This window comes from Stegastes partitus, unplaced genomic scaffold (assembly GCF_000690725.1).
Source record: "Stegastes partitus isolate 25-593 unplaced genomic scaffold, Stegastes_partitus-1.0.2 Scaffold4, whole genome shotgun sequence".
NCBI classification, from domain to species: domain Eukaryota; kingdom Metazoa; phylum Chordata; class Actinopteri; family Pomacentridae; genus Stegastes; species Stegastes partitus.
This window is the reverse complement of record NW_007577735.1, coordinates 498,488-523,769: the sequence shown is the minus strand read 5'-3', so window position 1 is coordinate 523,769 and position 25,282 is coordinate 498,488. Positions and strand designations below refer to the sequence as shown.

At 39.9% G+C, this 25,282-nt stretch overlaps 1 protein-coding gene across 1 annotated transcript; it reads left to right on the top strand.

Moving 5' to 3' along the window:
- Nucleotides 1–12,039: 12,039 nt before the first annotated feature.
- Nucleotides 12,040–25,279, top strand: samd10a (sterile alpha motif domain containing 10a). The gene is made up of 5 exons (XM_008278033.1): nucleotides 12,040–12,305; nucleotides 13,997–14,178; nucleotides 23,218–23,386; nucleotides 23,478–23,618; nucleotides 24,920–25,279. Exons 1-5 carry the CDS (start codon nucleotides 12,293–12,295, stop codon nucleotides 24,940–24,942), a joined length of 528 nt encoding a protein of 175 aa, XP_008276255.1. The 5' UTR covers nucleotides 12,040–12,292; the 3' UTR covers nucleotides 24,943–25,279.
- The last annotated feature ends 3 nt before the right edge of the window (nucleotides 25,280–25,282 follow it).

Genomic DNA, 25,282 nt, shown 5'->3' with positions numbered 1-25,282 from the left:
AATATTAGGCCAATGTTGTGAACAATTGCAGAGGAGAAAAATTTTTAATGATGCCACTGTGTACTATCTACATTATCCTCTGTTCAGCTCCCACTGTTGCTAAGTTGTCCTTGAGTTACCTCTGTTTCATCATCCCTAGAATAACACATAGCAAGGGATATATCACTAATAATGTCATACAATGTATACACACGTGGACAAAGTTGTTGGTACCCCTCAGTTAATGAAAGAACAACCCACAATGGTCACAGAAATAACTTGAATCTGACAAAAGTAATAATAAATAAAAATTCGATGAAAATTACCTGATGAAAATCAGACATTGCTTTTGAACTGTGGTTCAACGGAATTATTTTTAAAAATAAACTAATGAGACAGGCCTGGACAAAAATGATGGTACACTTAACTTAATATTTTGCTGTACAACCTTTTGAGGGTGCCTTCTCCAGACGGCACGTTTCAGCTCCTTCCACAGATGTTCAGTAGGATTTAGATCAGGTCTCATAGACGGCCACTTCAAAGTGTTTTTAGCTGTGTGTTTTGGGTCATTATCCTGTTGCAAGACCCATGACCTGCGACTGAGACCAAGCTTTCTGACACTGGGCAGCACATTTCTCTCTAGAATACCTTGATAGTCTTGAGATTTCATTGTACCCTGCACAGATTCAAGACACCCTGTGACAGATGCAGCAAAGCAGCCCCAGAACATAACAGAGCCTCCTCCATGTTTCACAGTAGGGACAGTGTTCTTTTCTTGATATGCTTCATTTTTGCATCTGTGAACATAGAGCTGATGTGCCTTGCAAAAAAGTTCCGGTTTTGTTTCGTCTGTCCATCGGACATTCTCCCAGAAGCTTTGTGACTTGTCAACATGCAGTTTGGCAAATTCAAGTCTGGCTTTTTTATGATTTGTTTTCAACAATGGTGTCCTCCTCGGTCGTCTCCCATGAAGTCCCCTTTGGCTCAAACAATGACGGATGGTGCGATCTGAAACTGATGTACCTTGACCTTGGAGTTCACCTTTAATGTCTTTAGAGGTTGTTCTGGGCTCTTTTGTTACCATTCCTATTATCCATCTCTTTGATTTGTCATCAATGTTCCTCCTGCGGCCACGTCCAGGGAGGTTGGCTACAGTCCCATGGATCTTAAATTTCTGAATAATATGTGCGACTGTAGTCACAGGAACATCAAGCTGCTTGGAGATGGTCTTATAGCCTTTACCTTTAACGTGCTTGTCTATAATTTTCTTTCTAATCTCCTGAGACAACTCTCTCCTTGGCTTCCTCTGCTCCATGTTTAGTGTGGTACACACCATGTCACCAAACAGCACAGTGACTACTTGTAACCCTATAAATGACTGTCTGATTACAAGTTTGTAGATATCTGTGATGCTAATTAGAGGACACACCTTGATTGAACATGTCACTATGGTCACATTACTTTCAGTCTTTTCTAGGGGTACCATCATTTTTGTCCAGGCCTGTCTTATGAGTTTATTTTTTTAAAATAATTCTGTTGAACCACTGTTCAAAAGCAATGTCGGATTTTCATCGGGTAATTTTCATCGAATTTTTATTTATTATTACTTTTGTCAGATTCAAGTTATTTGTGTGACCATTGTGGGGTTTTTTTCATTAACTGAGAGGTACCAACAATTTTGTCCATGTGTGTATATATCCATCCATTATTTATACACCTCTTTATCCCTGTAGGGTCATGGGGGGGCTTCAGCCTCTCCAAACTGACTTAGGGTGAAGGCAGGGTTGTATATGTATATATATATATAATCAACTAAAAACTATTTTAGCAAACCTTTTCTTTTTTTGGATTAATAGTTTAGTCTATATAAGATAAAAAAGTATATGTCTATTACAAAGAAAATATACAAACGCCCATGTTTTCCTGTGCCCAAGATCAAGTGATAGAAGTAGTATTCAGTATTCAAGTCTTTTATTTAATATTAATTATTTTATTTGTTAATTACCTATAATAATAACTGATTTTACTGCTTCACCGTCATTCTCTTCCCTGACAGGTTATGTAATCCAATCCATTTAAAAAACATCGCTATTCAAGAGTGGCTTGGATAAATTGACAATGTAATTAAAGCTGTAAGATATATGTAGACTAAAAATTCCTGAGTTATGAAGTAGCATGAAATGGAAATGCTAAAGTAAATTTACTTTGTTTCATTGCACCACTACCAAGGTGATGTTTAATTTATAATGTCAAACACAGTACAGCATAAAACAAAATAGAAACTCCTGACATTTGCGATTTAGTTAAGCACATGATATTAATGTTGTATGAAACCTGCATGGGAGGTCACACACACATTTTTCATGCTAGAATGACTGAATTGTTACAATGTTGTTAAGGCTGTGTCAACACTTGGCAGCTTCTGAAGTGAAATCTGTGAAACATCTTGGGCTCTTTAACTTCACATATGCACCCGGGCGCAGTCTTAAACCCCGTCCTAACAGCAAACCTCCAGGAACAAACAAAAACAAATCCCCTGTGTTAAAGGCTGTGACAGTACACACCCATGCCTGAGTGCCTTGCCCTACAAGCCCACACATTCATTCACAACACAAGTCTTTGTGCATTTTAGTAAGTTCACTGCCCTGAATGTAGAAACACGCCTGGCAGCTGCATTGTACCACAGCTGGGACACTTTCCTCTTAAAAGCCAATTAGATGGAGCCACATGCCAATTTAAGTGGAATGTAGTCATCATTATCAATTTGCAGTACCAATTTTCCAACAGTTTGTAGTGTGAAATCGTGAAATTTTGAAGGGCAGGCTAACAATTTGTTTTCCTTTTGGCTTGCAAAACTTTGCAGTCATTTCAGTCTGTTCCTCTGTTCTATTACATCAGGGAATGCTGGGCCGCTTTAGAACGTGTATGTAGTTTATTTACATGTTAAAAATGTACCTTTCTTATTATTTTAAGGCTCACAACGCTATCCATGATAGTGCAGACATTCCACAGGGAAGTGGGTGAATGGTACAGCAGACACTATATCACAGTTTCTTTTTAATGCATAAACAACAGTTGGAAGATCTGCTTTTTATTTTTTCTTTGTGACCCTTTACAGCAAACACAGTGGTTGTCAACAACCATTCTGTTTAGAGAAATATGGTTTAATTGAAATTGCTGTTTTAGGCCACAAAAGCTCAAACTATCCAGTACCTTAAAAGGTCAAGATTACAAAAAAAACTGAAAAAACATACAAATTTGTGCAGCCAAAACATTTTTTCCTCCTGTATCCATCACCAGACAACCCTTGAAATGTATCTTGTGACCCCCTCAAAGGGGTCCTAACCTCTTCATGAGGAACCATTGAACTAAATTACAGATGGATGACAAATTAAAGGGAAAAACCCGAACTCTTGACCTCTACAGTGAGAGGGTCAGTTGACTGTCCCATGCTATGGGGGGTAATTGGTGTCAACGTTTGGATTTACATGTCCCTTAAATGGAAGAGTCACTGCAAGTCAATACAAAGTTATAAGTGATCATCTTCATCCGATGATGAAACATTTCTATCCTGATGAAAGTGGTCTCTTCCAGGATGCCTCCATCTATAGAGCATGTGGGGTCACTGAATGGTTTGATGAAAGTGATGTGAATCATGTACTATAGCCTTTGCAGTCACTGGATCTCAACCCAACAAATCTGAGGGGAGGGTTTGGACTGATGTGATGAACAGTGCTCTGTACCACCATCATCAAATCTTTTGGAAGAATGGTGTCCATCCCTCCAGCAGAGTTCGGAGACTTGAAGAATCAAGTTCAAGCAATATTGAAGCTGCTCTGGTGATACATAGTGCCCAACACTTCAATAAGAGGCCTCATGTTGGTTTTTACTTTAATTTGTCACCTATGTAATAGGGCCACTCAGATGGTAGAGTGGGTTGTCCACTGATTGCATGGTTGGTGGTTTGATCCTTGGCCCCTCTGCAATGCTGAAGAGTCCTTGAACAGGATACGAACCAGAAGTTGCTCCTCATGGCAAGCGAGCACTTTGCATTATAATGCACTGTGAGTTCCAGTAAGGCTGTGTGAGTGGAGACCATTTACCATAACTGTATTTGAAGTAGATGAAACTTGATGCATCAGAATAAACAATCCAATAGTCTTTTAGCAGTAGAATAGGCACTTTAGTTTTGATGCTAGTAGTAGTATTTACTCACATGCACTGTTGTATTTTTACTGGGGTGAAGGATCTGAGTAATTCTTCCCCCACTGAGTGTATGTATGTGCATACCACCACTGCTGCCTGACATTCTTGAAAAATGTTTTGCTGTGATCATTGTAACACGACCTCATTCTAAACAAGAGTAACACTGTGTCCATTATTTTGCTGAGATCTTTTGATTGACCTGTTTTAGAAGCAGGCCTATTTCCTGTATCCTGTTTGCACCAGGTCCCACCTCTACCTTCTACCTGGAAACACCCAGAGTGGTGCAGACACACAACTGTGTGTGTGCGCGCATGTGCCTGTGTGTGTTACATATTCTCTGTGAGCTCTTTAACTCTCCTGATTTGTCAACAAGCCCTCATTGTATCGTGTGAAACATGTTGCAGAGCACACAGTGTCCAGGCTCGGACTGGAGCTCTGGTAACTCTGAAACAAGTGCAGCTTTATTCAGCAGGCCGGTGGTGGCTCCACCCGGAGTTTTCCTTGAATGGCATCACACATGTACAACTGTTTTAGCTTCCACTCACCTGCACGTCATAGTGCTTATGTCAGACTTAAGCTGTTCGTGGGCTTCTCAAGGTCATCATCACGTTATGAACAGGGTGAGGCCCAGTCTGCCTGTCTGCTTATGAGAGAGTGGACACCGTATATGAGTCTGTGCAACATCTGGGAGCTGCATTTTGTTTATCCCTTCTTTGTTCCTTTTGTGTCTATTTAATTTTAACACAAGTGGTCCAAATTCTGAGCTGGCCTGTAAATCTCTTTATGTGTGTCTTTAGTTTTCGACACAGCTGGTGCATTACTAGACTGTGTAACTTTGGCAGCCATGTCCCAACAGCACTGGCTCGTATAATATTTTCAAATTATTTTGTTATAGAGTTGGAGCATGATCCAAAGAGTGTAAATGTTGTTTTTTTTATACGTTTTCTTTTTGCACTGAAGGCAAACTCGCTAATCATATGAGTGTATAAAACTCAACTGTGAACACTGTCTGACCCAAATGTGCAAACTTACACAAATTTCTAAATACTACATGTTAATAAATCATTGGCTCCAACCTGATGAGCAGAAAATTAATATTGCATTTTAAAATTAGTCCATACAGCTTTTATTCACCAGGGTCACTGTTGGAGAGTGAATGCTGGAAATGTTTAGACGCCGCTTAAAGTCGTGTCTCATTTGCAGCATTGTTTGTTTTAGAGTGGCCTATATCCGCTCTTGTATGTTCACAGCCATGTAAAAGAACAAACAAGCTTCACAAACCTGAGGCTTGTTTCCTGTACCGGTGCACCCACAGTTGTGTGCCTTTTATCTTAAACCTCATCCTGTGAAATTGTTTTGTTTGTAGGTCAGGGCATTTTTTCAGTGAACATGTTTCTTTGTGCTTGTGAAGATGAATAAATGGTGAGGCATCACCATTAAACAAATTTAGTCATTAAATAAAGCAAACGTTGGCCTGAACACACCTAATTTAACGGCCACACGGGGAGCCAGGGGTCACGGCACACTTCACACGTTAGCTAAGAGGCTTAGTGTGTTTGTTGTTGGCAGACTGATGGCAGTGTGTACACATCTGGAGACAGTCAGTGGAAGCACACACACACACGCTCACACACACACACACACACATTCATTACGCCTACGGACACAGCGGCACTGGTTTGCTTTTATTTATAAAACAGTACTCAGTGAACTCTCATTTATTTGTGTGATTTTCTATCATTTTCCAACAACTATTATAATTTTCACTCATCTAAGTGGCTGCTCTACAGGGTGTCCAGGATTTGCTCTGAACTTGGTAGAACAACCTTCTCCTTTTTTGTTCCCTGATTGTGGAATAACCTTGAAAACAGACTACAGCTTTGTGAGTTTGTCTCAGTGGAAGAGTTCAAAGCTCTAATCAGAAGATATGTAATTGGAGAGTGCAATTACTATTCCGGGTGGAGCGGCGGTTAACTACGTTGCCTCACAGCAAGAAGGTCGCCAGTTCGTGTCCCGGTGAGGACACCCGGGATCTTTCTGCGTGGATTTTATATGTTCTCCCCGTGCAGTGTGGGTTCTCTGGCTTCCTCCCACAGTCCAAAAACATGTTGAGGTTAATTGGTGATTCTAAATTGTTTGTCTCTAAGTGTAGCCCTGTGATAGACTGGCGACCTGTCCAGGGTGTCCCCTTCCTTCACCCTGAGTTAGCTGGGATAGGCTCCAGGCCCCCCCCCATTGCATTAGAATTCCTTCCACGGTGTATAATTGCAGTAACATTAATACACAGCTGTCTAGATTGTTGGATGGATGGTTGGTTAAATGCGAAGTTTTTGTACAGCAATACCAGAGATTCTGTAACATATTGCGTCTTTTCTCATTCATTTGTTCAAACTGAAAAACCACGTGTTCCATTGCTTTTGCCTGCTAATAGTCAACACTATAGCTGAAATGATGAGTGGAGTAATCAATAGCTGATCAACAGAAAATTAACTGACTAATCAACAACTATTTTCATTATTCCTTTAATTCCAAACATCTGATCATTAAAGCCTCTTCTAAGTGGGAAAAAAGGAGTGGGTTAGTTATATGGACAAAACCAACAATGTCGCTACACATTGGGCTCTGGGAAATAATACAATTAGTCAATTAGTTAAGAAAATAATCAGCATATTGATCAACAATAAAAAACAATAATTGCCACTTGTAGGCCAGCATGTCCCTGTACACAGAATAAGACTGCCCCCTTGTGTTCGCTGAACCTCAGTAACTGCCACCTCAGTTTCTCCTGTCTTTTTTCTGGTGCTGTCTTTTTGTCTCGGCTCACAAAAATAGGCAACATTATAGCTAAATAATAAACTATTAACTCTGCGTTGTGGCCACAGTGTTACAGTATAATATGTTGAACAGACTGATCCAGATTTTCTTCATCACTCTGAAATGACCGTAAGAACAACTGATGAAAAAGAGCTCCATAGTTAAACATTAAAACAAAAGGCAGCTGCTCAGTGTAAACCTCAAATGTATACTATTAATATTTGAGGCTCTTTGATGTTCTCTCCTGTGGAAACTATTAATTCAAGCGCTCCCTTTTATCTTTTAGTTCTCTAACCAGGCCAAATGTGCCTGTGCTTAAAGTTTAAGAGGAGCTCCGATGCTGCAGTCTCCTCAGAAGCATCTGCAGAAACTACTCATGCCCACACCCTGCCAATTAAAGCCGAACCAGTCAGCTGGGTTTACAGTCTCCTGAGCAGTCTGTGGTGTAACTGGCATAAATTACGATGCATTTCTGTGACCGCTGTTTTTGAAAAATCAGGCAAGAGCCAATGAGGCAGCAATCACCGGTGGTGAGTTATAAGATGGCTGCGGGTAATTCAGGCACTGATGGGAGGAAGATGTCTGGCAGAAGTTGTCTTCTAGTGTGCAGACATTTAAAATAAACATTAACCACATCGTGCTGTATCAAAAACAGCAGGGAGCTCCGCCTTACATCCATTCTTGGCATCTTTTGATTCTGATTAACCCAGAGAGAGTGTTAAATCAGGACAGACAGAGTGTCACGCCATTCATCGTGAACTGCCTTTCTGTTGTTATTGTGAGCAACTGTGTAATTAAAGGGCTCTATGTACTGAAGAGGATTCTCTTACCATTTCTCCAAGTGTGATGCTTGGATTCAGAAGTTGGGTTTCAGTGTTTAGGGTCTGACATATTTTACAACGCCTTAAAGAGCCCGTTGTAGGAAAATAGTGCATGATTCCTTCCCCCCCCTCATCTAATGCATGCATGTCTGTATAAAGAACCAGGAGATGCTTAGCTTAGCATATAGACTGCTAGATTCTGTCTAAGGTTCTTCTATAAGCACCTCTAAAGCTCATCAAGTAAAGTTTAGTTTGTGACTATTAAACTTTCAGATTAAGCAAGTAAGATATTGCATCTAAATGACTCATTTTAGAGGTTCTCATCAGTGATTTTTAGTAAATTGGCTTATTTAGATAATGATTAGTTATAGTTTTCCATCTAATACTCCTGGTTCACTACATTTCTGAGGAAATACTGGGCTTTTTACCACACTACAGTTCTTTAGTAGCTATAGTTGCTAGGTAGTAGATATCCACACATGTTTTCAATTACTTTGATTTGTTAGACTTCTACAGGCTGAGTGGAGCTCTTTAGGAATTCCTGTCTAATAATAATAATTAAAGGTTTGGTTGTTCCACCCTAAAGTTGGATCTGCACTGTATGTTCTAGACAAAAGATGATCAGTCTGAAAAAGCTGCCGTGTTGGAAATGGTACTTATATGTTACACTGTGACAGACTTTCAAAAATGACCAAAGATGGACTGCAACAAAATTTTGACAACTTTTCAGTGACTGTCTGCTGAGGTAACTGCTGCTGCAACCGACCAATAGGAATGCAGCATTAAATGACATGCTCGTCAATGCAAAAGTGAAAACCAATAAAAACTCAAAAGGAATACATGATGCTAAAATGAGCAAAATGAAACTTTTTGGGTGGCTAATGAAGCTTGTGCATCTCTCATCAGGGTGATCCAAGCCAGTCTCCATCAGCCATCTGCTAAATTTGCTCCACCACCACTGGCGTCTACGCTCCGGGGAGTCGTTCTCATCTTTTACCTTCATCTGGAACTCTGTCCTGTGATGCTGCTTCTCACCGGAGTCTAACCGCTAAATTGCTTTGATCTATCACGCTCATGTTTCTATCGTAAACTTTGCTCGCTTTTCCTATGAGCTCTTCTGACTGAGCAAAAGTTGCTAAAATCAGACAGATGATATCAGTTACAGCATGGCAATACTTGTTCATGTTAAACTTATTTGAAGCTCTCTTTGCAAAATTAGCATGCCAAATTAGCCTATTTTCCCATGACTGGGTCCAAATTCTCCCTCTCCAGATCTTCTTGGAGTTTTTTCATACACATAAACACCATTATTGCCAGTGCTTAAATCTTGCTTAACTTTATTGTTTATCACTACATGGGTGACGCACTCTGAAGACACCATAGCCTACGATTAAGTACGTATTGTCATCGCACATTCTAATACACATCACACTGGATGTCTTACCCAAATTCATCAGATCGATTTTGCACAGCGTAGCTTGCAATAAACTTATAAGTTTGCTAAAATCTTGCAGTCTGTAGGCGTCTTAATGGGCAAAACAAAAACAGTAGTGTAGTAGAGATGGAGATGTCAGTCAAGCTCAGCGTGTGCAGTCCCCAAAAGAGGTTTAATCAGACAACACAAATGAAAACTGCAGTGTAGGTGGACTGTGATGTGCAGCAGATGTTTTACATGCAAGCTGTATGATCACTTTATAAAATATGAGGCATTGTTATTGATCAAGCTACCAAACAGTGCAATAAACAGAGATCATTTACTCATCTTGAAACTGCATTAAAATCCTTCCTACACATGTACACATTGGTGGCCACAATACCAACTAATACAATACGATAATACGACGCTGACTGGGTTCTCTCTGGATAATTGTGCCTTTGCTTTTGATGCTGTACTACATTTGCTTAAGAAATATTTAGAATGCAGGACTTGTCGTATTTTGACATGAGTTTGGATTAACTCTCAACATGAAGTGAATATTAAGCCATTAGCAGTTTATAGAGTTTAGTCAGTATAGCGTTGCATATTGGCATGTTTCCTCCATCTTTACATTGTGTTTTATTTGATATCCCACAACAGTGACCATCTCCACTACTATATTTGTATGAAGATCAGTGTAGACTTCACTAGGGGGCAGTGCATCTTGTGTAGCCGCATTTTTCTCCAATAAGCTGTAGTCAAAGATAGATAACCCTCTTACAAACACTTCCATGTCCAGCACACATTCACTTCTTTTACTGGTCAACTATAATGCACAGCCCTGTTTAACACTCTGGGTTTTATGTGCTACATTGATCTTTCTAATCTGCTTCCATCACCACCCTTGGACGGTTTTAGCCAAAGAAGAAACAAAAAACTTTCTGTGTTTCCGTTTCCTAACTGAAACAACTACATATTCGTGAGCAAGTTTCGTTTGCTGCTAATTTGTAGATTTCAGCCGAACTCATTCAAAACCAGAGCAGCCCGATATAAAAGTATGAAATATTTATAAATACACTGAGGAGAACCACAAAATGTATTTCCAGTGCCTTTAGGGACAATCCCTCCACTGTTCCCTGTAGCGCTCATAAGGCTTGTAGCAGTGGATAAATAAATGCGCCCTCCTTTTTTTTTAACTTAATTCTTTTAGGGGTCTTTTTTATGTATTTATGCTATAAATGCATACCATAGAAACAGCTAAATCAAACTAATGTTTGTTATAAAAAAGGAAACAAGGGATTTCACAGTGGCCTGTAGGGATGAAGACACATACCTAATTAACTTCAATGTTTTGAATTCAGTTCTAACTATGTTGTATATTATTGTTCTCTCATTTTTGCTGGTAAAATGTATTAAATATTCCTGCGATGTTACTCTAAAGTTGAAGCTGCAGTCCTTTCAGTTTCTTAAAAAGCGCTATATTAAACGAATGTAATATTATTATTGTTCTTATTATTTGCATGTAACAGTGAAACCCAACACTCAAAAAATGTAACTGTCATCTACAATTTACTGTTATTTTACAGATTTTCCCTTTTTTTTAAAAAAAAACTTAATATAACTAGTGAAAACTCAAGAAATACATATTAATTTACATGTGAACTGAAAAAAAACTTGATAAACTGCAAAAAAAAATTTTAATAAATAAAATGTCCACAAGTAAAAACTGTACTTTTAAAATATTTAAGTATTTAAATCCACAAAAAAATGTTATTTCACAGATATTTCCTGACATCTGAAAAAAAAAAATTATATATTAAGGATTGGAAAAACGGTTAAAAAAATATTTTACAGACTTTCCATGTTTTGATAAATTACAGATAATAATGAGCAAAATACAAAATAACAATAATAATAAAAGGAATTTACATTTTGACTTAAAAAAAAACAGGCCCAAACTCTACATTTATTCTTATATTATATTATTATTATTATATTATTATTATTATTATTATTATTATAGTTATTATTATTATTATTGTTATTATTATTGTGGTTTTATGAATAGTAATTTGTTGTTTAGGAGTAAATTGCACGGTTTTACTGTATTTAAACCAGGTCAACATTGAATTTTTTTGTTACTCTTTTGTGGTTTCGTGGTACTTTTTTATGTCTCTTTTCTTCTATTTCCTATTTGGATAAAAAAAAAAAAACAACAATTAAAAGGTACTACAAAGAAAGGCGGAAAAGAAAATAATGTTTTAGTTTGTTTTATATTTTTATGAGTTTTGATTGTAGTGATGTTTGGTGCTGTTGTGCTGACAAACAGGAGCTCACAGATCACCTCCTCCACTACTATCGCCCACTGTGGGACCAGATGTGATCATAAAGCGGGTCTGAGGCAGGTGGGAGCAGCAGCAGCCTCACTCATATCTGTCCTGCACAAACCTCACATAGAGCTCCATCACAGGCAGGGCGCGCTGCCCACAGGCGCGCACAGAGCTCCCTTTCTTTAAGAAAAAAGGCAAAGGGGAATTCCTTATGGTGGATGCTGCAGCGATGAGAAGCCTTTTCATCCGGCTGTTTTTTAGAGTCTCCACTGGCTGCGTTAATTACAGGGCCCGGGGCTGCACTTTGAGCTCACTGCGCTCATGCATGCTCTTGAGAAAAAGCCGCGCGTCTGATTCTCACGACACGGATGAGGAGGAGAAAAAAAAGCGCACACAAGTACACACGCCGCGCACACGCTTGCGCGCTCATGAGCCAGCGGAACCAGTCAGCCAGCTGCTCGGGGACATTCCTGCCCGTCTTCAGCAACTTCAGTCCGCACACTCCAGCAGCAGAGCGCTGCCAGAGCTGCTTCAGCTGCGTTTTTTCCCAGTCGGAGGAGCAGCACTGGGGAGGATGTGGAGCGTCTCTGCTGCTGCTGCTGCTGCTGCCGCCGACAGACCTCACTGAAAGTTTTGTTGGTGAACACAGAGAGGAGAGGAGGAAGAGGAGCTGGACGCAGGACGATGGGACTCTTTGACTAGATTCTCTCCAGCGCACTAACACCATGGCTGTGGACGGTAGGAAGCTTTCTGTGGTTACATTTCGACGTCAATCCATTGCATGGAAACTTAAAGCACGCATGAGCTCGCTGCTTTAACTCTGTACTCGCTAAACCAGTTCATCAGGTATGTTGCCAGACTGCTGTGCTGTCACTTTGAGCAGCCTAGGAGCAGTGTCTGAGGTTAGAACGTCACTTTAAGGGCTGAAAACTTCCCCCCACTACATTAGATCTGTAAGAAATGGGACTGCTTAACTTAAATCTGAGTGTCACGTTTACGCCTGCAGAGATATTATTGGGATATTGTGGCATTCAAGTGGAGGATAGATGGTGGTCTGTGGATGGTCAGTGGCATGGTGCTGAAACGGACAGCGAAAGGCATCACTAGATTCATGCTGCTGTGGTCAGTTTGGTGCATGGAGTGATTTTAACTTCCTCTTAACTGGATTTAATCCCAACAGCTACTCATTAAAGCCCTTGTGCTGATTTTTTGAGAGATAAATATGGGCTGCTTTTTCTTTTGCTGAAGCTAGAATTTTTAAAAACCCTTCTAAGAAGAGCTTTAATCTACAGCACAGACTCCAAAATGCCACATTAATAATTGCAAGCAGGCGAGACACTTGCCACAGTTTGTTTAGGAAGGTTTGGCCCCATGAAAGTGTTTTTCTACCCAGGGCTGGCAGCATGCATGTGTGTGTGTGTTGGTTAATGAGAACTTTTTGCTCCTGTAGAGGAGCAAAACTAGAGGAAATGAAAAGGAAAAAAGGCTCTGACAAGTGGTCTTAATTATGCATATTGAATCCATGAAAGGGGCACATTTGTGTTTACAGCAAAAGCGTAGGCGAGTAACGCTGTGAGGGAGGGTTCGTACGTGCACAGCGGTGGAGTAAAACCTCAAAGAAACACAAATCGCATACAGAGTTTTATTCATAATAACCTGATGCTGCTGGTTTGCCTTGATGATGGCGGGGCTCTGTTTGGCTCGGCTCTCAGTGGGAGACGTTGAATGACAGAGAGGAGAGGCACAAAGCTAGAAAAAAAACCAAGACACTCTTTCATCTCCTCCAAACCCCCGTTCCCCCCTGACAGTCTCTCTCGTTCTGTCCTCTTTTCAGATTCTCTTAGTCAGCGTAAGATATTGAAGATGCACATTAACACACACACAAACACAGCAACACACATAGCTTCAAACACGGTAAGAAAATCCTTCCAATCTGGCACATGAATCCGTAATGACCCGTGGCTTTCTGCCAGAATCTGTGCCAGCTAGGCGTGTTTACTGTAGTTCCAAACTCTCTTTAATTACTGGATGTTGGAAGCCACCTGCTGTTGAGTGGGCTTGGATGTTTGCCTGCAGGCGGAAGGCCTCTTCGTAATGATGAGAAAGTGGCTTGCCTCACAGCTCTGACATTCGCCTACAAGCTTTTCACAGAGTAATTGGGGTACCTGAACACTGACTTCCGAGACTTAGCCAGGAGCTTGTCCGGGCTTCGTGCCTGCTCAGTGTGTGTCAGTAGAACAGGTCCGAGCAGGTCTTTCATAATGAGCTCATCTCTGAATGATGGGGTGTCCAGGTGGGTTGGACGCTGGCTTTTGTTACTCTGTCACGCAGAGTGAGGGAGTTTTTTGCACAGTAAGTCTCGTGCTGTTTTTATGTTGTCAGCAGATCTGGCTGTCTAATCATTATACCGCCTGCCTTTATCTTCCCAGCTGCATCCAGTTTCAGTTTCTGCAGGCCAGCTGTGGAGTACAGGGCTCTGCCTGAGGACTTTAAGCAGCAGCTGAGTCGACGGACGGGTGGGAACCTAACCTGGCATGACGGGCGCGGACAGAAAACTGCAGGAGGCAGAACAGTGAAGCTACTGCAGCAGCCGGGCACTGAGGCCCTGCAGGTACTGAGCACCTACATGACCTCAACACGTCGAACAGCACACCTGGCTAATGTTGTGATAACCCCCTCAGGTTTTCTTCATTCTGAAAGAGATATGCATGTTTCTGCTTCGCTAAGCATGATGATGTGGGGCATAATGTAACTGTGGTGTTGCTTAAAGTCAAACTGGAACTAGAATTGTTTTATATATTCTCTGTGTATTAACAGAAGTGTGATCGCAGACTGCTGATGTTGTCACCATGTGGGTGGGAAGTATAAACATTTTTAACAGAATTTCAGTTCCAACAATCAGACTGTCAGCCAGCTGCAGAGCCACTAGATGTTGCTTTGTACCATCTGTGATTTGAACTTTCCCTACCTCAGTGTGTCATGAGTGTAATCATGATCTAGCACACAGTGTGTTGAGGTCATGGGACCATCAGTTGCTTTGAGTTTTAACACAACTGGACTCATCAAAGTGACATGTGAAGGTATCCAGGCTACCTACTTCTTCCTATGTTGTTGAAAGTATATCTTACTACATCAGTAGCTGTTGCAACAACATGGACAATACATAACATCTACCAGGAATCTGTGCCAAGTCTTAGAAATTTAATCTAACTCGCTTCTGGTTGTCAACAGGCACATAAACCTAATAGTAGGGATGTCTGATTGGGGCAGATCAAGTGTTTTTTTAACTGAGCAGTATCAGCACGAACCAAAGCCTGATTCTTTGTTTACATCTTACACACGTGTGATTACATATATCACACATGTGTTAAAGGGATATCGCAATTTGTGGCAGGTGTTAGATTTGAATATTTTGCTTGATAAATGCAGCTATTATCAATAAATAATTGATTAATTGGTGGCTTAGATATGAGAGCACTGTCCTAGCGTTGAATCGTCTGCAACACACTAAGCGCTGGCCCAGGGTCATTAAGCAACACAGAAGATTTTCTCATGGTGGCCCTTTACTAGTTAGACCCCTACATACTCTCTGCTTGCCAACACTGAAGTGCCTGTAATCCAGGTGACCACCTTTCTTATTGCTACTGCGTTAAACAGTAAGACTTAAGCTGGTACTACAACTATTCTGCGATATTTGGAGCGTGTGTTATCTCGGAAAGTGGTACTGGATCATATCGACAGATACTAAACACTAGAAAACCTGATCGGAACATTTCTTCTTAATAGCATGAGAGATGGTGAAGGTGGAGTCTACAGTTGTGGAAAACGACTGTTGAATCTTGGCATATGCCCGATTTACTGTGTTTCTCCCGTTGTCTGTAATGTGTTGTGTGGATCAGTCTGAGCCACTTTGTTTGTTTCCCATTTACAGAGCCACAGCTGTGTAGAAACTTTTTTTTTTTTTTTTGGCACATACACAGAACAGACAGCTCGAAGACCATGGGGAAATATTTACTGAAACTGTAAAAATGCTATTGAATTAGAATCTTGCTCTCCACCTTTTAAATCACTAAAGATAAATAACCATAGGTTTGTTTAATAAAGGCTAAAAAAAAAAGCATCTTACATGAAGTGGCTTGCTCCAGTCAGTAGCACACCACTGAAGCCCCTGAGCACACTGTTACTACAATTTTGCAGAAAATCAGTGTTATGCCTTTTTTTTTAAATGGCAAAATAGGCCCAGTACTTGAGTATTCTTTTTTTGTGCCCAAAATCAAGAATAATCTTAATTTCAGTGTGACTGTAATCACTGTAATCACCAAGTGCAGTACATTCCAATTGCATGAATCCTTGCTTAAAATGCTTCAAAATAACTCTTCTTATTTAACTGACAATAATCATTGTGATTTAAATAAACTGCAGCAATCACATTATATGTAATAGAAGACCATTAGAGCCCCTTAGACTTTCCTTTTAATTATCCGTTTGACTGTGTACGTCGTGCAGACACCAAACAAATCGAATGCTTACTTGAGAAATCACTGAATAAAATATTGTCCTTATCTTATTAATAGGAGAGAACATTCAGACGACCCACACTGGCGCTCAGCAACTCTTCTCTCAGATTTCTGTGCAGAGAAGTCTCAAAGCAAAAATCATAGTCTGGCAAATGCAGCCGGTCACCATCCATTGTTGCAAATGGGCACTTTGTTAGCAGAGAATGGATGTCGCTCTCTCCCCAGCGGGTTGGTGGGCTCTAACAGCCTTTTAGCTTGGCTTTAAATAGCACAGGTCTTCCAACACTCACTGCTGCAGCACCACTGTGTCTGTTGACGGAGAGCGGAAAGAAACAGAATTTAGTTTGGTACCAAATGCCTAATAGTTTCTGGGCCGTGATTGTTGTTGCTGGATAATAAACAGTCATCCATTTTCATAGATCTTTTTATGTTAAACATCATCACATTCACTTTCAGTGTTCTGCTCCAGTTTGAAAGTTTCTCGTTATCTGATACAACATTGTCTGCTCGCACAGTCAGCGTCGTCAACGGAGACAATTCATTTATGCTGCAAACTGGCCTCATTTAAAGCCCCTGGTTACAAGTCAGAGAGCCCATGCCTTTGTCTTCACCCCATAAAGGCTCTTTAAAAGACTGTTATGAGCTGAGGCTAAAGCTGCAAACACAGAACTGGGCCGGGCTGATAACAGAGCTCTATGCACTGCATTGTTTGTTTGCTTCAATCCTCTTGGTTGAACATAATGTGGTGGTCGGTTTATTTTTGTCTTGAGGAACATGAACTTGATCACTGTTGTGTCTCTGCACTGCACTGTAACATGTGTACAGTATTTTATACTTCTTCAGCTGTTATTTATTTATTTATTTTACATGTTGCACTCTTCTTCACTTTTCTTCTGTGCATCAGTCTCCTCTTTACCACAGCTTGCATGTCGGTTTGAGAGTGATTCTGTAAAAAGGTTGACAGAACGTGAAAAGTAAAAGAAAAACTGGAAACAAGCGTTCTCTTTTAAAAAAAAACGTAAAAAGAATGGTGGAGTACTGTAGCATTCAAAAACTGTAAAAACTGCGAAAGTAATGACAAATATGTGTAAAATTACATTTTTAGCTGATTTAAATATGGTAGAAACTGTCATTTTATGGTCACGTACAGTAAAAGAGCATATCACTATGTACAATTTTCAATGAGAACATGATTTACAGTTTTGGTTTGTTTTTTAAAATAAATTAATGCCTTTTTGTGGGTCTTTAGTTTGAATTTTTCTTTACAAAAGTAATATTTTTTGATTGTGGATTGTTTTTTTTTGTAAAGTTTGAAGCAAGCAAATTTATTTATGTGGCACCTTATCAAACCTTATGTGGAACCTTTTCAATGTGCTTTAAAGTCAAAAGTAAAGACCAAAAAACGAGAACGTGTAAAAACTTAAATTAAATAGGTAAATTAAATAAATGAAAATCCCTATATCTCGTCTCCCTTCGCTTTCTCCCTGTCAGATGTGCACAGGACTCACTGGAATAGTGTTGGAATAGTGCATTAGTCCGAGTCATTTCCATCACCAGGCCTATGTATTAACACCAGACTTGTCTTCAGCACGCACTAAATTTAACAAAAAGTATATCAAGTCAGGTTCACTGACTTGACCTATAATCCACAAAATGAAAATAGTAAATTAACCAGCTAGTAGAAATGGTGACATTTGGAAAGTAGGGGATTGTGCTGCATTATGAATGCTGTCTCACACATTTTAGTTTTGATGAATTGAGGGAAACGTTCACTCGTTGTCAAACAATGACGTTAAAATGACGGAACACCCTATTTTTAAGTATCGCTCCTTTGTGTGACCTCCAGAATACAGTCATCCAGAGGCTTAAATCAGCAGCCAGATGTTCCAAAAATGAGGGTGTGAAGTGAGACGTACTGTGCGCTGGGTTACACGTCAAAATAAAATAAAGGAAATCTGGAGTGTAGAGAGGGGAGTGTAAAGATAAAATCATAAGCTTACTACAAAAGTGTCCCTTGATGGGTTAGAAGTCAGTCAGGAGCCAGAAAAATACTTGATTCTCAGCTTGTAGTCTTTCGGCATCTTTCCTCATTTGGATCCTCATTTACTGCATGTTGTACCACAACAACAGCTGCAGGACTTCACTGAAAATAAGGCACATCATTTCTGACATCCCTACTAGGCTCAACTACAAGCACTGAGAAAACAGTAATTAGTAAAGCAACATACAGCCTCAGATAAAGCAGAATAAATCACTCTTTCCATCCATGTGATTTAAGAAAAAAAAAAAGTTTTATATTTAGCTGCTCAGCTTCTTGGGGAAATAAATAAATAAATAAATAAATCTTCCTTAAAAATGATTTACCATTAGATTTATCTAAGGTGGATCACAAAGGATTGTAGATACAGCGAGAGTAAACTGGAACTAGAGTGTGGTGCATTGAAACTACCTTGTGTCTAAAAATGTAAATAAGTTCACCACATTCACAAAGCATCAAATGCTGAAAGCCAGTGTAGACTCACAGAAGATAAATACCATCTAACAACACTTGCTCATAACTAGTCCACAATGCAGACAAGTGGTGACCATGTACACACAGTGATGTCCTGGTGAAACTAGAGGAGGGTGGGACCACCAAGAGCTCTGAAAGATGCACCAAATACACAAATGTGATGTTTAACAGTGTAAGTTGTGGCAGGTTTAAGTGCAACTGTAAAATACGGCTGTATTTCCCTTCTTGTGCTGTCGGCTCATCAGCTCCATCATGGTGTCAGGTTAGTCGTGTAGACTCATGCAGACAGAGTGCAGTGACTGGACAGACTCTTTACAGGTCTGTGACTGCCACAAATAGAAGATGATTTTTCCAGTCATTATCAAAACACCTAATTTGTTGATTGCTGTCCGGCTGTAAAGACATTTTCAACAAACGCACTAGAATTTTTTTTTTGCAGACTCTAGCTTTAACCCTCTGTACCTCAAGCAGTGTCTTTTTAGCTCTTGTCACTTTTTTGCTCATTGCAGGCTCATTTTTCAATCCAATATAAAGTCCTGCACCTCTATGGAAGCAGCACAACCGTAGTTAGTAGCAGAGGGAATTTAAAAATGTACTTTGTGCAGTATAACAAAGTTCTAAAACAAAGGGAATTTTTCTCTGATTATTTGGGGGGAAAAAAGGGAAAAAAAATCTGGAATCAACATATAGAACAATTTTCCACATGCCCACAGGTGTTATCAGCACAAGAAGAAGAAAGTCTCTGCATACTTTAGATATGTTAATACTTACATTTGTAGTTTGTTTTCATACTTGTCTCCTATTTGTTCTGTGTAAACACAGCTTGCAGTTCAACTGAAAAGTCCTTATAAGTTTGTCATTTGACTGGCGGCTGCAGCTGAGCCAGTAAAAGGTGCAGAAATTTAGTTTATTACAGAATCTGGTTTTTTTAGGATGGGCAATAGAATGGAATATAGAATAATGTGATTTTGTTAAAATATCACAATTTTAACCTTAGATTTGGTTAAGTTTCCTGACAAAACCAAGTCACACATTATTAGGTCGAGGGTTATTGGAAAGTTGAAAATCTGATGCTGGTAAATGCTGTAATTTTGGCAATCTGTGAGGTTACAGGCCTCTTAGGGTTTAGAAGGTTAAACAAGTCTTATATTGGGTCGAAACAAATGTCTGTCTGAACAGAGCAACATGTCTCTAATTATATCTGTTGTAGTTTGATATTAAGTGTAAATCACAACAGAGGATAATGTGCCCTGTTTTTTTCTCTTTACATGTAAGTAAGATAAATGACTGTACATTGCTCTTAAATTCTATTTGGTGTTGCTGGCCCGTATTCCTCAAGTGCTCAGTAGTCAGCAGTGATGAGACTCATGCTTGGGACAGGTGTCTGATGAATTTGCCATCTTCCTTAAAAAATGATTAACTGATGTGGATCATAAAGGATTGTGGATACAGTGAGAGTAAAGTGTATTGTAATGAATTTGCCAGACATTCATGGTCCACAGGGGGCAAAATCGCCTGGATTTTTGTTTGACTTTTTCACTCAACATGTTAGATTTTTAGACCACATTGAAATATATTTTCTAAAGAAGAAAAGCGATTGTTTGTGGCGCTACGTGATCCATCCATCCATTGTCTATACACCACTTAATCCTCTGTAGTGTTGTCGGGGGGGCTGGAGTCTATCCCAGCTGACTATCACAGGGCCACACAGAGAGACAGACCGCAAGATTCATGGAATGCAATATTAGTTTTATTATGACTGAGGAGAATCTACCACAACTGTCTTGAGTGCAACTTTGTGTTGCAAATATACGTAAAACCATCTTGTTCTATTAGAATATACAATATTGAGCTGTTGTATGTAGCTGGATGATTCCTTATATTGATTAAAGAGCAGCATGTTACCAGAGAGAGAGCAGTAAACTCTGACAGACCTTCAGCAGGAACTTTGCCCAACTGACTCCTAATGTTCTTAATGTAAGCCAGCCTTTTTTTTAATCCTGCATATCAGAAAATATTGAGTTGGAGACATAGGGAACCTAATGGTGAACTTGCTAAATTTTTAAACCTGATTGGCTGATCAAAGGAACATCTTGCGCATCCATAAGATTAAAGAGCTGGATCTGAAAATCACACTGGTCTATGCGCTTCTCTTTCCGTGCTGCTGCTGTTGCCGCATCTTTGCTGATCTTTCAGGCAACTTTGAAGCTCACATCTACACAGAGCGTTTGATCTGCATGAACATATGGCCATGATCATCCCCTTGTGCTTTAGTGACTTTGAAAGGTGTTCTTACAGAGGACTGATCTTGTCACTTCGTGCTATATAGTAGGCACATCTATGTGTGACCGTAGTGTTTGATACAAAATGTCCAGTCGATGTTTGAATAATTGGCAATATTCACACAGATTACACTTCATGTTCAATTAAGGGAAGCCAAGTGTGTTTGAGGATTTGATCACATCACTTCCGTGTCTAAATCCGGTGACAGTAACAGTTTTAAAGGAGTAGTCTGACTCTTCACTCTTGTAACAGGGTCTGTACGAGGTGTGTCAGAAAAGTTCCAGGACTGGTGTCACAAAAGATGTATTTCAAACCCAAACTACAAACTACGGCTTCTCCCCTTCAAACAATCAACCAGCACTTCTACAAAGGCGTTTGCTTCGTTCAGTGCACGAGAAGAGGCGAGAGTTGTGGCAGGACAAGTCGTGGCTGCTTCACCATGACAATGCGCCTGCTCACAATGCCCCGAGCATCCGACAGTTCATGGCTGAAAAGAACATCGCCGTGCTGGAGCAGCCTCCCTACTCACCCCACCTGGCTCTGTGTAATTGTTTCCCTCTTCCCCAAGCTCAAGGGGGTCATCAAGGAGACCCGTTTTGAAGACATGGACGACATCAGGATGGCTGTGACAACGGAGCTGTAGAGGATCCCGGATGAATCCTTCCAGGAGTGCATGGTGGCGTGACAGAGAAGGCTGGGAAAGTGTGTTAGACTCCAGGGGTATTACTTCAAAGGGGAAAACTTGTAGTTTGTAGTTTGTATTTGAAGTCTATCTTTTGTGACACCAGTCTTGGAACTGTTCTGACACACCTCGTATAGTGTGTTTATCCACTGGACGTATTTTCATTAAGAGTCTCATTGGTGCCCCTTTCAGGAGTTAAATGCCACTTATAACTGTCCATTGTTGCTGTGTACTTAAGGTAGACTGTCTAATTCAACACTGAGTACGTCAGCACAGCTTCCAAACTGGATTCTTTTATTTTTCATAATATTGTGCCTTGCTTGCATATTGCCAAATTTAACCTGATGTAGACAGACATCCAGGTAATTTGGACATACTATGTATTGTGATATGCGCTATTTTTGTGGCATACTGTATAGTCTGGAAGTAAGGATTTTGGAACTCACCGTATGTCTTGGGAACATTTTAGTATTGGGACTTAAAGAAATGCTACTGTGAAGTGACTTCTAATAAGTGGCTGTTACTCTCTCACTGGTGTCCTGTTGAGCTCAGTTACATTAAGTTTGGCCTTCATGTCAAAATAAATTAGAAGATACACCTCTCAAGTCTGCATGAAAACTATAAAGCAGGTTGCTAGCTTAGTTTAGCATCTCTCTAAAGGAAACAAAGGTTCAAATTGTCAGAACACTTGGAGACGTGATGTAAACGTGTTGGCGTCAAGAAGACCTAAAGGAAAACTAATGAGGACAAGACAACCCTGGTGCTAAAGGAGTCTTTCTGCATTCGCATTAGACATCATAATCATGTGAAGACAGATGTTGCTGACGTAGATGGAGCATTAAATGTTGCTGCTGCAAGGAATTATGCAACATCATTGTCGCCTTTCCTTTTGTAAAGGAAGTACCAGTGGATCTTATGCTAAAGAAGATAAGAAAGGAAGCATCAAAGCACTTTTCCATAGCTTCAACCAGCTGTTATGTTTTTCTTCTCCAAGATGGCCCTTATCGTGACAGACGTCTTGCTTTGTCTTATACTGAACTCTGTGTATTTTAGTTTGTTTTTATTGTTTTTGTACTGTTTTGAGGAATTGCATTACACTGATAATTTGTTTCATGTTGTACATGACAATAAAACCAGTGAATCCTCTTATGGCTGCCACTTCCAGGTTATGTCACCCCTTTAGCAACCTTCTTATGCAAATTAAACTGTTTGCCAGCCAATTTGAGGAAGACTTCAGAAAGCTACTGCACGCAACCAAGCAAAATTCATGCACATGGCCCTCAATGTCAACACAAGCTGACATTCTGTTTCCCCCCAGTTTTTAGCCTTAATGCTAAGCTAACTGTTTTCTTGCTTCAGGTTCATATTTAACATTTTAAACTCCTGTGTCATACCACATAAAAGAGTTCTCTCCACTTCTAGCTGTTGTTGTGTTTTTTTCCACTGAGGTGCAGGACTTTATGTTGCTGTGAAAAATGAGCCCACAGTGTGTAAAAATGTGACAGGAGCAAATAAAGCCCCGAAACTGCTTGGGGGTTTTAAAGCGCAGTGGTGTCAACTCATGTTAAGAAAGTGAATAAACATGTCTCCCAAAATGTGAAAGTATTCCTTTTATATTCTCTGTATTTATGTGTGTTTCCTCTTGTTTATCTACAGTACCGTTCCAGTGACAGTTATGGGATCTATCACACCAGCCCGACACAGCCCAGCCTGATCCGTCCCGTCGTGCTTTGGTCACAACAAGATGTTTGTAAATGGCTCAAGAAACACTGTCCACACAACTACCTAACCTACGTGGAGGCGTTCTCCCATCACGCCATCACAGGTCGCACTGCTACCGTAATGAGTAGATACACAGTATAAATTATAGTTCTGTGAGTGAAGCACATTTTTGAACCTTCTGTTTGACCTTGCAGGTCGTGCGTTGCTACGTCTGAATGGGGAGAAGTTGGAGAGGATGGGTTTAGTGCAAGAAACACTTCGACAGGAGCTGCTGCAACAGGTGCTGCAGCTGCAGGTGCAGGAGGAGGGACGCAACCTGCAGCTGCTCAGCAGAGGTGTGTATCTTTTTTTTTTTTTTTAATTTTTGACATTGTATTCCTAAACCTAAACTATGAGGGAAGAGCTTGCTATTTCTGACATTCACATTTTTTACTTGCACTTTCTGGCAGAGTTAGATAAGCAGATCAACACCGCTGTCACATCAGTTCAGTAGATATAAAGCTTCTGCCAGTAACTGGTTAGCTTTGCTTAGTGTCGAGGCTGCAAACAGGTGAACAAAAATCCACCAGCAGCACCTCTAAAGCTCAGTAAATAAAATGTTGTATAATTGAAAAAGAAGTTGGAAGTTTGGCTCCCTGGGAAGTTGAATTTTTACGATATTCATAGTCCTCATTTCTCAGTTGAGGGTTTTGTTGCAATATATTGAAGGCGTTTACGTGTGAAGGTGTGAATAGTGGAGAATGAGAATGTTAAACTATTATGGGTTTTTCAGTGACTGAGATTTAGAGCATCAGCAGCTGATGTGCTTTCTTGTGGCAGTTTTCTCTCTCTCTTTTTTTCTGTGTTTGATAAATAAAAAAAATAGAATGCACATTAACACTTATAATAACAACAAATAGAAAGAATGAATAAAGAATGGAATAAATACACAATTAAAGAATAAAGCTTTAGTGCACAAAGTGTATATGTGTGGGACAATCAGAGAGGTTGTGTTTTCATGTCACACATTGCACTTCAGTGAAAATGAAACTTAGCTGCTATTTACTTCTCTTCTGCTCTCTGTGCTCACACATCTTGCATTTTAATACAGCTGGTTTCCCAACAAAGCTTATTTACATGTGTTTCTGTATCTGCTGTCAGACAATGGAATAAGTATGAAACAGAGACTGCCCATTAAAACTACATGTTAACCGCAGCCACTTCAGAGCAGCTTTCCGAGTAGTGGCTCTGCACTGCTAAAATACTGATTTTATAACAGATGAATCTGATGATATCCGTATATTTCATATAAAATGATCACTGAGAGAGAAAGTTAGACGCAATGTAAAGTCCTGGTATCACACACTCATCACATCTGTTATTCTATTCTATTCTATTCTATTCTATTCTATTCTATCTGTATCAGCTGATGTGTTGCAGATTGAGTGTTCTTCGTGAAGTGGGTGTGGACAGCAGCAGCTATATTTAAAAGCGACAGATACTGGGTTGTGCATTCATTGTGAAATGAACTGTCTTTGCAAGATTTGAGGCTAAAAAATTGAAAGAATTTTCACAACATGTGAGACTTTAATTTGGTGAAATGGGGCACAATATGGGACCTTTATCTGAAAAGTGTCAATCTTTCTGTCTTTTGCAGGTTCCTTTGGAAAGATATCATAGCTGGAAGACATGGACACTTTGGAACCATAGGATATATCATGATATAAACTGAAATGTGAATCAGACCTGTGGGATAAACACATCCAGCGAGCAGTGGTTTCCAGAATGATGCCGTTAAGTGGAAAGTGGCAGCTTTTCATCCGTTATCTGCACGATAAACTGACTTCATCTTCACAGACTGACTCTGAACTGTGATGAAAAAGCATCATGACAATCTGTTTTGTCAGTGTATCACTCTGTGCTGTGATTAATTATTCTTCCTCCCTATACTGTTTCCTTCCTCTTTCTCGCTCTCTCTTTGAACCTTTTTTTTAATGTCAGAAAAATCATTAATAAATAA